Source organism: Erinaceus europaeus, chromosome 4 (assembly GCF_950295315.1).
Source record: "Erinaceus europaeus chromosome 4, mEriEur2.1, whole genome shotgun sequence".
Lineage (NCBI taxonomy): Eukaryota > Metazoa > Chordata > Mammalia > Eulipotyphla > Erinaceidae > Erinaceus > Erinaceus europaeus.
Genome location: NC_080165.1, coordinates 95,426,659 through 95,440,661, shown reverse-complemented (window position 1 = coordinate 95,440,661; position 14,003 = coordinate 95,426,659). Strand labels below are relative to the sequence as shown.

At 46.8% G+C, this 14,003-nt stretch overlaps 1 protein-coding gene across 4 annotated transcripts in view; it reads right to left on the bottom strand.

Moving 5' to 3' along the window:
* TOM1 (target of myb1 membrane trafficking protein) overlaps window positions 1-14,003 on the bottom strand; it is a 37,842-nt gene that overhangs the window by 21,849 nt on the left and 1,990 nt on the right. For 2 of the 4 annotated variants that reach the window (XM_060190101.1, XM_060190100.1), the window contains exons 2-3: window positions 8,243-8,374; window positions 7,665-7,711 (exon numbers count right to left, since the gene is read on the bottom strand). The exons of 1 other annotated variant lie outside the window; for it this stretch is intronic. In XM_060190101.1, the coding sequence (XP_060046084.1) occupies window positions 7,665-7,711; window positions 8,243-8,256 (61 nt within the window). In that variant the 5' untranslated portion in view covers window positions 8,257-8,374. Of the gene's footprint in view, window positions 1-7,664; window positions 7,712-8,242; window positions 8,375-14,003 lie in introns of those variants that run through there. One more of the 4 variants, XM_060190102.1, reaches the window with a different exon arrangement.

The following is a 14,003-nucleotide window of genomic DNA, read 5'->3' as shown; positions in this document are numbered from 1 at the left end:
ACCAGGTGCTTCACCACCCAGCCCCCGGGAGGGCTCTTTCTTAATGAAAAATGAGGCGAAAGACTCAAAATGAGTCTTAATGAGGCGAAAGACTCCAAAGATCGGCTTCTTTATGTTGTTCTCCCTACTTTGGACATAAACATTTGCTAAGCCATATGGAAGTACCAACTAGAATCAGACGAGTACCCCTTGAGTAGAGGGACGGGACACTACATTGCAGGGCTTGGGGGGTGGTGGCCAATCACCCAGCATAGTCCGCCCCTCCCTCCAAAGCCACAGCTCAGCAATCCCAGTCACATGGTTTCCTTAAACACATCCCATGGAGGTGCGCTCCATCCAGAGCAGACATTTAAACCCATAAATAGAGAGGACATTTATTTTGTTTTGCTTCTAACCACAAAAGGAACTCAGCTCGCTATTTATAGAAGGGGTAATAAAAATAATGACAGTGGTGACCAGTTCCAGGAGATAATCTGACTTCTGGCTGCCTGCACTGTTATGGGGAACACTGGAAGGAAAGCTGGGCCCACCCCCACTCTCTGCTGTGGGCCTATGGGATCACTGCTGAGAAGTGGCAGCATGACTGGGACCAGAGTGAGGAAGACTAGCTCCATCTCCTGCCTTCAGCTTACTCCCTCAGTGCCTGGAATGGCCAGAGACAGCCGGTGTGGTTGTGGGGACACCCTGCTCTTGTTGAGGTTCTGAGGGACACTGCTTCTCAGCTGCTCAGTGTCTCAGATGCAATCTACGCTAACCATCTGCTACTCAACCCCCTCCAGCTCCCAACACACATACACCAAACCCTGTACTGTTCACACCAGCCCCTCAAGGTCACTGTCACAGCTCTGATGGAGGCCCTGTCATTGCCCCCAGCCTAGACCATCAGCTCCACACTCTTCTCTAGAACCTCAAGATAACCAGGATTCTTTGCCTGAGCCCCTTGGAGGCTGAGGGGACCTCTGGGTTGAGCTCAGCACTCAGAGCTGGTGCTTCTGCCCCATGCGGGCCTGATCCTTCCATGTCCCCCAGCCCCACCTGGAACCTTCCTGCTGTCAGGCACCAGGTCACAGACAACACTGGCAACAGCCTCTGCCACCACCACACTCACCAGGCACCTGCTGTGCACTAGGCATGGCACTGGACATCCACACACCTCAGCCACCCACCATGGCCCTGCTGACCAAAGGGGAACAGAGCAGTCAATGACTTGTCCACAAGCACACAGCCAGTGGGCTGTAGAGATGTGAACTCAAGGCATCTGGTTCTGGAATCAATAGTCTCTCTCTCGCTCTCTTTTTAACATTATTTATTTTGGATAGAGACAGAAACTGAGAGGGAAAGAGGAACATATCTATCTATCTAGATACACACACACACACATACCTGAAATACAGCTTCACTGCTGATAAAGCTTTCCCTCTGCAGGTGGGGACCAGGGTTTGAACCTGGGTCTGTGTGCACTATAATGTAGGCGCTCAACCAGGTGTGCCACCACCTAGTCCCTCAAGTTCATAGTCTTAGCCACCATTTTCAGTGCCACTTCATATTCAACAAGTGGTAACCAGGCCCTGGGGATGTGCTGGCGAGCATAAGTGACCAGATCATGTCCTTAGGAAGTTCAGAGTCCAGTGGGAGGTCATCAAGGAACATTACAAAGAATAAAAATGCCATGGTCCAGGAGATGGTGCATTAGATGAAGTATTGGACACTCACGTGGCTGGGCTGTGGCACACCAGGTTAAGTGCACATAGTACAAAGTACAAGGACCTGTGCAAAGATCCCGGTTCAAGCCCCCGGCTCCCCACCAGCAGGGGGAGTTGCTTTACAACTGGTGAAGCAGGTCTGCAGGTGTGTCTCTTTCTCTCTCCCTATTTCTCCCTCCCCTCTCAACTTCTCTTTGTCCTATCCAAAAATAACAACAACAACAACAAAAAATGGCCAAATAGCCACAGGAGTAGTGGATCCATAGTGCAGGCACCAAACCCCAGCGACAACCCTGGAGGGGGAAAAAAAAGTACTGGACACTCAAGCATGAGGCCCTGAATTTGATTGCCAACACCACAAGAGCCAGAGTGATGCTCTGTTTCTCTCTCCCTCTCTTACAAACAAGTACATAATTCTAAAAAAGGTAAAAATGTTTCTTAGCTCTGCTAACAAATGGGCAAACTGTCACTTGTTCTTCATGGGGACAATAACATTCATGACTAAAACAGGAAAATGCATCATGACTTTGCCAGCAACCTAATAGAACAGGATAATGACTAACACTCACCACACAGTGACCTGTGCAGAATGCTTGGGGCTGCTCCTCTGGGGTCAGCTCCTAGAGTTCCTGGTGTGCATGGGGCAGCTAGTGCTCACAGCTGTCAGTGTGTGTGTGTATGCATAAGTACACACAAACACATGCGCGTGCAAAGCCAACTGTGTAGCTCTAATTCATGCCTGCTTTGCCTGCTCAAGGCACACTGAGCTCTCAGGCACACCTCCCCTCAGGGGGGATGGAGAACAGACAGACTGAAAGGAACACCTAGAGAACCCCACTTAGTGCTGTAGACCTGCTGGGCCCCCACTTCCCTCCCTCAACAATCTTCACTGTGTTTCACTGATTCTAGGCTCTCCAGCCACAGTGTTCGTGGTGAGGCAGGGCCCTACACACTGAGCTATCTCTCTGGTCCCAATATTATTTTTTAATTTTCTTATTTGTGATTAACAGTGTGTTACAAGATCGTAAGATTACAGGGTATAGTCCACACCACACCTACCACCAAAGTTCTGTGTTCCCACCTACCCACTCCCCAAAGATAACCACTATAGTTCTCAAAGTCTTAGAAACATTTGTCTGCTTCAATATTACTTTTAAGGTATGTAATGTTATTGAGATATCATGCCTGTTTATCTTTAAATAATTATCCTATTCTATTAGGTTGCTGGCAAATTCATGATGCATTTTCCTGTTTTTCTATGTAAAAATGTGTCATAACTTTTCTGCCACCCCAGTCTACCTTTTAGAGACATGCTGAAATACTGACGAATAAAGTGGTATGGAGTTTGGAATTTGCTGTACTCCCCCTTCTGCTCACATCCCTTCTCCCTTACACCCCCATTATGTCTCCACCCCCTGCCCAGTGACCTCCTGTCCCTACTCCCCTTTCCCTACTTCTGCGCACCATCACCAGACCGCCACATTCCCTCCCATGACACTTCTGGGGTGGCGCTGTTTGTACCCTGTGCCCTGCCAGACAGTCAGAGATGAACGAGAGCAGGACTCCTGCCTCAAGGAAGTCCTAGAGGGTCAGTTTAATGGCAGGATAAAGTATAATGTGATAGAGTCTGTGACTGAGGTCGGCTGGGAGCACTGTGAAGTAAAGGAGCTGTGAGGCTTTCCCATAAAGAGAGCTCTGGAAGGCTTCAGGGAGGAAGCACCAGCTGAGCTGAGCATGGAGCAGGAGTTTCAGGTCAGGGAAGGCGGAGGAGAGATGTTCCCAGCAGAGGAGTGACGCCTGCAGAATGAATGAATCAATGGTGAATCACCAGTGGGTAAAGGAGAGATGAGCGATATGAGGATGCTCACTCAGGTCTCTGAACTGCTCTGGCTCTAACAGTGACCTGAGGGAGAGAGAGAAGGCAGTGCTGAGGTCTGGACAGACCCTGAAACCTAGGGAGGCTGAAGAAGTGTGTGTGTATGTGTGTGGGGGGTGGAGGGGAGATAGAGATAGAGAAAAAGCTACTTGCTCCACTCAACAACCCTCACTGCTGAACAGAATAAATCAGGCCTGACACCAGCGCAAGGCCTGCAGAGGCAGACACAGTCCAGTCCTGCACCAGCTGTGCCTCTTGTCTTCCTGGCCTCAAAACAGCAACTCCGTCATCCTGACTTCTGGGGAGGAAGGGGATGATTTCTCAGCGGCAGAGAGGAAGGCATCCCCTCTGGGTTTCAGAGATGCAGCACTTGGAGAAGACGTCTTTTCTCCCCTTCTGCCTATTTCTGTCCGAGGATTCAGTATGGGAAGGCGGTGGCCTGAGCTGGGATGTAGGAAGCTCAGGGTAAAAAGGTCAGCATGCTGGGGCCATCCCTTGAATAGAATAAGGGCCTAGGCTCAGTTCCTGGCACTGGATAAAAACAAGAAAGGCAAGCAAGGACGGGGGGGCGGGGAGGGCAGTTCACGAGCGGTAAAACAGGTCTGCATGTGTCTGTCTCTCCCTATTTCCCTACTCACCTCTCAATTTCTTTCTGTCTTATCTAATACAAAATAAATAAAGGAAAAAACCCCAAAACAAAAACAGAAAAACAAAGGCCATTGGGATTTGTAGTGCCAGCATTGAGACCCAGCAATAATCTTAGTGGCAATTAAAAGAAACAAACAGATAGACAAGACAAAAACAAACTGAACATCATAAACGGCAGAGCAATGCAGGTGTCTCTCTTTCTCTCTTTCTCATACTCAGGATAACACAAATAAATAACTAACACACTAGGATCAGAGAAAGGAACAGAATGGTTGGGCAGTTCGATCATCCCCTAAGCTTCCAATCTTGAGAGTTCGGTCAGGGGGAGTGAAGCAGGTGGCAGGAGGTTTGGCTGACAGACTGACTCTTGTGTCTCTGGCTGCCAGGTACCCCTGTGCCCCAGCTGCTGCTCCTCTGTGCCCTGAGTACCAGTACCCATGGCCCCCACATGGGATGGGCTGTGCTACAGTGGGCTCACAGCTCCCCATCTTCAGGCCTTCCACCCATGCCTGCCTTGTCTCCCTTCAGGAACATTTTCCTCTGGGACTTCCCTTCTTAACTCAGCTCTCTAAGAACAGCTCAAGGACTCAAACTACTAAGTGTGGCTGGGGGTCAGGACTCCACAGAGCCCTGTTCCTCACTCCCTGGGCCAACATATTAAGCACAGGTCATTCCTCTAAGCTTTGCTGAGTGGACTTGTTAAAAATCACTGCACCACACTGATGTCTTTGTTTCTGCCTCTCTATTAGGCTGTGAGCTCAAGGGTGGAGATACTAGCTCATCAACTGCTATATTCTTTGCAGCTGACAGGACTAGGCCTGTGACAATCTTATTTTGCTGAATAACTCAATGAAGGAGGATAATTCACCAGGATAATAAATTTTATTGTCCCAGTACTTTAAATGAAATACTGCTACCCTTTGACCCTCATCTACTCCTGATGAGCTGCTGTGTAAAGATCCTAATCTTTCTGTGACCCAAGAGGAGGTGCAGTGGATAAAGAATTGGGCTTTCAAGTGTGGGGTCCTGAGTTCAATTCCTGGCATCATCACATGTGCCAGAGTGATGAACTCACTCTCTCTTTCTCCCCTCCTCCTGTATCATAAATCTTTAAAAAAAAAAATTCTGGGTGTTGGGTAGTAAGCACAGCTGGTTAAGCACACATAGTGTGAAGCGCAAAGACCAGTGTAAGGATCCCAGTTCAAGCCCCTGGCTTCCCACCTGCAGGGGGGCGGTCGCTTCACAAGCGGTGAAGCAGGTCTGCAGGTGTCTGTCTTTCTCTCCCCCTCTCTGTCTTCCCCATCTCTCTCCGTTTCTCTCTGTCCTGTCCAACAATGACGACAGTAATAAGAACAATAACAATAACAATAACAACAATGAGGACAATAAACAAGTAGGGCAACAAAAGGGAAAAAAAAGTAGCCTCCAGGAGCAGTGGATTTGTGGTGCAGGCACCAAGCCCCAGCAATAACTCTGGAGGCAAAAAAGAAAAAAAAAATTCTAATGTTTCTTCTACTTTGCAGTCCTTTGAATATATTTTAAAGTTTCTTTTCTTTTCTTTTCTTTTCTTTCTTTCTTTCTTTTTTTTTTTTTTTAAAGACTTACTTATTTGTGAGAGAATGGAGGAAAACAGATAACCACAGCATCAGGTACTGAACTCAGGAACTCATTCTGAGAGTCTAGTTCTTTGTCCACTGAGCTACCTCCTGGGTTGCTGTATGTATGTATGTATGTATGTATGTATGTATGTATGTATGTATGAAAACAGAGCATCACTCTGGTATTTTTATGTTGGAGACTGAACTGGGGACCACATGCTTGTGAGTCAGGTGTTCCAGCCACTGTGCCACCTCCTGGGTTGCCTGTCCTTTAATGTTTTTAAAAATACTAAAAATATGGGGGCTGGGCGGTAATGCAGAAGTTTAAGCACACATGGCACAAAGCGCAATGACTGGCATAAGGATCCGGGTTTGAACCCCCAGCTCCCCACCTGCAGGGGGGTCGCTTTGCAAGTGGTGAAGCAGGTCTGCAGGTGTCTATCTCTCTCTCCTCTCTGTCTTCCCCTCCTCTCTTGATTTCTCACTGTCCTATCTAACAACAACAGCTAAAACAACAATAATAACAACCACAACAATGGCAACAACAAAGGCAACAAAATGGGAAAAATAGCCTCCAGGAGCAGTGGACTCATAGTGTTAGCACCGAGCCCCAGTGATAACCCTGGAGGCAAAAAACAAACAAACAAACAAAAAGCATCTTTTTGACAATGTCACACATCATTCCTTAGTCTGTCCTCCTCAGTCCTGTGACTTTTCAACCTGAACATGATCTCTGGCAGGTCAACACTCTGACTGGTGCCTGGGAAACGGGCAGTGGTGCCATCCACCTGGAAATGCACTGTGGGAACTTGCTCTGTTGCCCACATTAGGGCATAGTAGCCATTTATTAACCTGACTGCCCAGAACCAATGCCAACAGAGAGTCTTTGGTGAAAAGAAGATACTGTGTGTAGTTTTTCTAGTCTCTCTTGGAGCCAGAAGAGGACTAGTTCTGGCCACTAAAACCCAAGTAGCAGTCTCTTGGGAGGCTACAGGGATGTTTTGCTCTCCTGCTGACAGAGACAGTGGCAGCTGGGACCACTGCCTCTGTGTGGGGCAAGATGAAGGTAGAAGAAGCAGTATGCTAACGGGGAAAATACAGGAAGACTCACCATGAACAAAATCACACTGCAAGGGTTGTCTTGACTCATAGTGTTAATCTCATTTCCATTCAAAAGGAAACCTGGCAGGATTCTTTCATTTCCAGGGGAAGCAATGAAGTGGAGGGTTTAGGTGGGTTCCAGTTCTGATTTATGCCCTTACTCATTAGCTGTGTAACCTACAGTGAACCCCACAACCTCTCTCTGCATCATCCCCTTCTTGGCAGAAGGATGCTAGAGCTCTCACCCTCAGGGCTGTGGGAAGAGGAAATGAGAGAATGCGACAGGCACTGTGCATTCTGCTGAGCACTCATAGCAAGCACTGAAACAGATGCCACAGATTCCAGAACTATCCGCTGGGCTAGGAAGCTGACTCAGTGTAGAATGGAGGATGGGCATGTGTGAGGTTCCAAGTTCAATTCCCAGCTGTGGCGATGCTCTAGTCCTCAATTTCTCATTTATTCACTCTTGTTAAGTAAGTAAATAAATAAATGATAAAGCACTCCTACTGCTATGTAGCCAGGGAGGTGGCACAGTGGGCAGGATGCAAGATGTGCATTTGTGAAGTATTGAGTTTGATACCACACACCACATATGACAGAGAGATGTTCTGGTCTCTTTCTCATAAAATAAATGAAGAAATCTTGGAAAAATAGTATATATGGGGTTACAGGTATTCAACAACAGAAGAGTGGCTGAGAAAGATGTGTTTTATATATTCACAATGGAATACTACTCACCCATTAAAAATAGTGAATTCACTTTCTTCACCTCATCTTGGATGGAGCTTGAAGGAATCACGTTAAGTGAGATAAGCCAGAAAGAGAAGGATGAATATGGGATGATCTCACTCATGGACAGTAGAGAAATAAGAATAGAAGGGATAACATAAAGCAGAACTTGGACTGGGTTCAGTGTATTGCACCAAAGTAAAGAACTCTGGTGTGTGTGTTTGTGTGTGTGTGTGTGTTTTCAGGTCCTGGAGCAAGATGGTGGAAGAGGACCTAAATGGGAGGGATTAGAGTGTTTTGCAGGAAACTGGGAAATGTTACACATGTACCAATTACCGTATTTACAAGTCATTAATCCCCAATTAAAAAATAAAGAAGCAAAACAAAATATATATGGCAGTTGTGAGATATCCTACTTGGTAGAGCACATGCCTTGCTGTGTGTGAGGTACTGGGTTTGAGCCTTGGTGCCACACGAGAGCACCATGGACAGTGCCGGGCAACTCCATGAAGGTGGAGGATGCTTTGGTGTCTGTCTCTCCTCCCCATATGCCTCCCAAAAGGGTAGAGAAGGGGGACTAGCTTTACCCAGTAGAGGACATGGGCCCAAGAGGACTTGGATTCAAGCCCAGCACCACATGGGAGCACTATGGGTGGCACTGGGGGAGCTCCATGGATGGTGGAGCAGTGCTGTAGTGTCTCTCCTGAGTCCTCTTCCCCCTAAAATAAAAGAATGAGAAAACTGGACCAGTGAGGCTCCACAGTGGAATTCTGTATGTATGAGGCACTTGGTTCATTTCCTGGCACCAAACACAAATAACAGTAAAGCAATGATTATTTGATTATTAAAAAATAATAATAGGCAAATGGGTCATGGAGGAGGGGGCTGCTCCAAAGTACAGCATATATATGAGGCTCTAGGGTCATTCATCCCCTGGCTGCCTAAAAGTATCTAAAAAAATCAACCAAAAAGTTGGGACTTTTTTTTCCCTAAGATTTTTAAAAAACTTATTTAATTGGGGCTGGGTGGTGGTGCACCTGGTTAAGCACAGGTTAAAATTATTTAATTGGGGAGTCTGGTGGTAGCACAGTGGGTTAAGCGCATGTGGCGCAAAGTGCAAGGACCAACATAAGGATGCTGGTTTGAGCCCCAGGCTCCCCACTTGTAGGATGGGGGTTACTTCATGAGTGGTGAAACTGAGAGGAGAAAGGAATATATATATATGGGGTGGGGAGTTGAACGGACCTATACCTCTGCTTGACCACTCATAAAGCTTCCCCCCTGCAGATGGGGACCAGGGGCTTGAAGCCCAGTCTTTGTACATGATAATGTGTGCATTCAACCAGTTGAGTGACACTACCCATGAAGGATGATAAATGACATAGTGGGGGTTGTATTGTTAAATGGGAAACTGGGGAATGTTATGCATGTACAAACTATTGTATTTACTGTTGAATGTAAAACATTAATTCCCCAATAAAGAAATAAATTTTAAAAAATTATTTAATTGGGGAGTCTGGTGGTAGCACAGTGGGTTAAGTGCATGTGGTGCAAAGTGCAAGGACCAACATAAGGATGCCGGTTTGAGCCCCAGGCTCCCCACCTGTAGGATGGGGGTTACTTCATGAGCAGTGAAACTGACAGGAGAAAGGAATATATATATATGGGGTGGGGAGTTGAACGGACCTATACCTCTGCTTGACCACTCATAAAGCTTCCCCCCTGCAGATGGGGACCAGGGGCTTGAAGCCCAGTCTTTGTACATGATAATGTGTGCATTCAACCAGTTGAGTGACACTACCCACCCCATTGACTGGGATTTTTAAAGCACTGCCATAGGAAGACTTTTTTAAAAGCATTTTTAAAAATTTATTTATTCCCTTTAGTTGCCCTTGTTGCTTTTTTTTTTTTATCATTGTTGTAGTTATTATTATTGTTATTGATGTCACTGTTGTTGGATAGGACAGAGAGAAATGGAGAGAGGAAGGGAAGACAGAGAGGGGGAGAGAAAGATAGACACCTGCAGACTTGCTTCACTGCCTGTGAAGCGACTCCCCTGCAGGTGGGGAGCTGGGAGCTTGAACCAGATCCTTATGCCGGTCCTTGAGCTTTGCACCACTTGTGCTTAACCGGCTGCACTACCGCCCGACTTCCCATAAGAAAACTTTTAAATCACATACATAGAGAAGCTTTTTTGTTTTTCTTTCATTTTTTTTTTTCCAGCCAGGAAGTTGTCTGGAGGGTTACTTTTCAAACTAACAGCTCTTTCCAGACCTAGCATGGAAAGTTCCATCAGTTTCCTAAGTTGCTAGGCAGCCCTTTTTCAAAACCCTGGCTGCTTCTCCCTTGCCACTTTACAACCACAGGCCCTCGGAGGAACTCTAAATACCTTCCAGAAGTGATTATTTCTGCAACCCACAACCTTAAAACTGAAGGAACTTCAGTTAGATGAAAAGAAAGAAAGAATCCAGGAATGAGGAAGTAAGATTATGCAAATACTTGAAGTGGTTCTCCAAGTGTATATAAGTATATATGGTGTTCTTTTTTTTGTTTTTTTTTACCTCCCCAACTTATGGATATAAAATGTGCTGCCAACAATTCTAGCTCTATTTTTCTTTTTCTCACTTCTCTTTTCCCAACCTCACCACAACCTCAATTTTCTCTATCTACTGAAAAATTTTTACTTGAAGGGGTTGGGTCATATGACTGTGGCACCTTAGGAAGTCCAAACTCTGCAAGGTAGGCCAGCAGGCTGAAGGCACAAGAAGCAGAAAGGCTTTCTGCTGGCAGAGTTCCCTCTTCTCCAACAGTCTTTCTTCCTCCCTTCCTCTGTCATTTTTCTTATATTAAGGTCTTCAGCTGATTAGGTGAGGCCCACCCACTCTACGAATGGAGAATCTGTCTTCCACTTAAGTGTTATATCATATAGAACTAACTCCACAGAAACAACTAGAATAATGGTTGAATAAATCTTTGGGTACTATGGCATAGCTAAGATGACACAGAGTTTACTACTCCAGCATTTATATAGGCCAATGGAGACAAGTTCCAAGGAAACAGGGGACACCTCCATCTGTTAGTAAACTCTCAGGGTCTCAGCCTTATTGGGTCTGGTTGGTTTCTCTGTCACCCCTTCTTCCTTGACTCCTTACTTTTTAAAAATATTTATTTACTTATTCCCTTTTGTTGCCCTTGTTGTTTTATTGTAGTTATTGCTGTTGTCATTGTTGGATAGGACAGAGAGAAATGGAGAGAGGAGGGGAAGACAGAGAGAGGGAAAGAAAGACAGACACCTGCAGACCTGCTTCACCGCCTGTGAAGCAACTCTCCTGTAGGTGGGAAGCTGGGGGCTCAAACCGGGATCCCTACGCTGATTCTTGCACTTAGCAACCACGTGTGCTTAACCTGCTGCGCTACCACCCGAATCCCAACTTCTTCCTTTTCTTCTTACTCTACTTTACTGGCCAGGAGCACAGTTCTTCTTGGTGCCACAGAGCAATATGGCTCTGAGATAGTCTGCACTCTCTCAAATGATATGTTTCTTGTGGCTTCAAGGCCCATGAAGGCTTTGTCACCTGCCTGGAGGGAACATAAGGGATGAGACAGAGCTGGCACATGCCCCCAGACCTGATGCAGGGGCCCAAGCCACGATCCTGTTCAGGTTACACATATGAACCAGTAAATGTGTCTTTAGGGTCACCTTAGGTGGGCTCATTGGCCAACACAGACCTTTCTAGAGTCACATATTTAATGGAGAACAGAAAAAAGATGAACTAGGTCATTAAAATCAGGGTTTATTGGGCACAATTCCACAGGGTGAGATCAGATTTTAAAAGGCGAGCCAATAAAAGACAAGCACTCTGGAAATAAAACTCCAGGTGGCAGAGGATGGAGGCAAATTGCAAAGGTGGCACATGAAGGACAGTGTGTGTGGAGACTGACTGCCTCCGAGCAGCCCGTGAAGAAGTGGAGGGTTAGTTGGCTAACTTGTCCTGATTCCTCCCCACTCACTGGGTGATGGCCTAGAGCTCATCAGAAGACAGTGAGGGTTCTCATTTTCTTTTCTTAAGAACAGACAAGCAAGGAAACCAGGACTTTATTCTGATTTCTTTGAGCTCATCAAGGCAGCAAAGCTTGTCTACCAGTTTCATCTTCCTTTATTTTTTTCATCTTTCTTCCTTTATTTTTTCTTTGTTGTTGTTGTTGCGGCTGGTGCTTCACCATCCAGGCTGACTTTCTGAGATAGAAAGGCAGAGACAGAGAGACAGAGGGAGAGAAGGAAAGACACCATAGTAACAGAGCTAGAGCTTCCCCCAGTGTGGTGGGGGCTAGGCTGGAACCTGTTGTGCACGTGATAAAGTGAACTTCCTGGTGCAGCAGAGGCTTTAACTGCCAAGTGAGAATGCGCTCACACAGCGCCTGAAAACTGACCTATTTGTGAGCACAGCTGCCACCCAGACTGCGTGCCCCTTCCCTGCAACAACACCCAGCCCGACAGAGGCTGCTTCAAAGTGCCAGGCTGGCACTTGAGCTGGCAGGAACTTGGGCTGTGCCCTGGCAGTGATGACACCACCACCAAGAAACTGCCAGAACTAAGAGACTCTCTGTACTGTCAGGCAACAGGGCAAACACTTTATGCCACAGCAACTCAGTAAACTCCCAACATAATGCAATGGCTCTGTCTGCGGGGACTTGACTATATCTTACAGACAGGAAACTGCAGAGCAGAGAAGCTAAGTAACTTGCTCTAGGTAACAAGGCTGATGAGAGCTGGGAATATGTGACATAGGAAAGCAGCCCAGCTGCCTTGCTGCATGCACTATGTGGTCAGCTGACATGCTTTCTAGATGTTGTTACTCCCTGCTCTCCTCAAGACAGAGGCCTAGGCTTTAGCCTGGGTCTAGTACTGGGGTTGGGGAAGCCCCAGTTACAAGAGCCAAGGGGCCCCCAAGGCACACCTTGGGCAGATACACAGATTTGTGCAGTGGAGGAATGGCTGAAGCATGCTCAAAAATTGCTGGTCTGGATGTCTGGGGCCACCTTTTATTTTATTTTTTTAAAGGATTTTTTTACTGGGAGCTGGGAAGTGGCACACTGGGGTGGGTGTACACATTCAAGCAGGGGCTTGAACCTCCCCATCTATAGGAAGCTTCATGAGCGGTGAAGCAGGTCTTTAGGTCTCTCTCTCTCTCCCTATCTTTCCCTTCACTCTCAATGTCTGTCTCTATGTAATAAGTATATCAATCATTCAATAAATAAAGATTTACTTGTTTATTAATGGCCATAATAGAAGAAGAAAGAGAAAGAGAACAGGGTTTCACTCTGGCATATGTGCTCCTGGGGATGGAACTTGAGACCTCCCGCTTGAGAGCCCAACACTTTATTCATTGCACCGTTTCCTGGACTTCATGAGGCCACCCTTTAAAGATCACTACCCTCTCTCACTCTGTCTCTGGCCCAGATAGTCTGATACAAAGGTCAGAAAACTATGACCCCACAGGCAAATTACGTCTGATTTTGAATGGCTAGGTGAGCTAAGAGCAATCTTGATATTTGAAATGGTTGAAAAGAAATCCTGGGCCTGGGGAGACATAACAATGGTTAAGCAAAAGACTATCACACTTGAGGCTCTGAGGTCCCCCAGTTCATCAGAAGCCAGGGAAGAGCAGTGCTCTGGTAAGGGGAAAAAAAAGGATCCAAACTGTTTCATGCCATGTGAAGCTTTGCAAAATTCCAATCGTGGTAACTGTAAATACGGCCTGAGAAGCTGGTCATGCCCATTCACTCACACCGTTGCAGGGTGCTCTCACGCAATAACGAGCTGAGTAGTTGCAAAAGGGGTCATCCGGCAAAAGCAGGAATATTTACTATTGGCCTGTGACAGAAAGAGCAAGCAGATCTGGCTCTAGTTCATCTGGTCAGCCAATGCTGGTATCCTTGCCATCACCTCCCTCTCCTCGGGCCACCTGTCCCTTTACCCATGCTGTGGCAGGGTGCCATCTTTGGAAGGTGTGGGGGCCAGACTTCCACGCTGGTGCTGGGCCTCATGTGTAACATCACACTCTGCACTCTGTGAGTTCTGTCAGTCCCCACAATGGGCTTGGTTTCTTCCTTTCCTCTACTATCAGCCATCCCCAGCCCTGCGATCCTCTGGGCGTGAGACAGACAATAGCAGCCCTCTAGGTTACAGATGGGCAGTGGAGGAGAACCGGATTTGACCCAGTCTCGTATCTCTGAGCACAGTCCCCTCAACAACAGTGCCAGAGTGGCCAGTATGGCTATTAGCTGGTCACGCCCACGATGGCACTCTGGAGAGTCTAGTTAGGTTGTGATCGGCATCTGATTCTT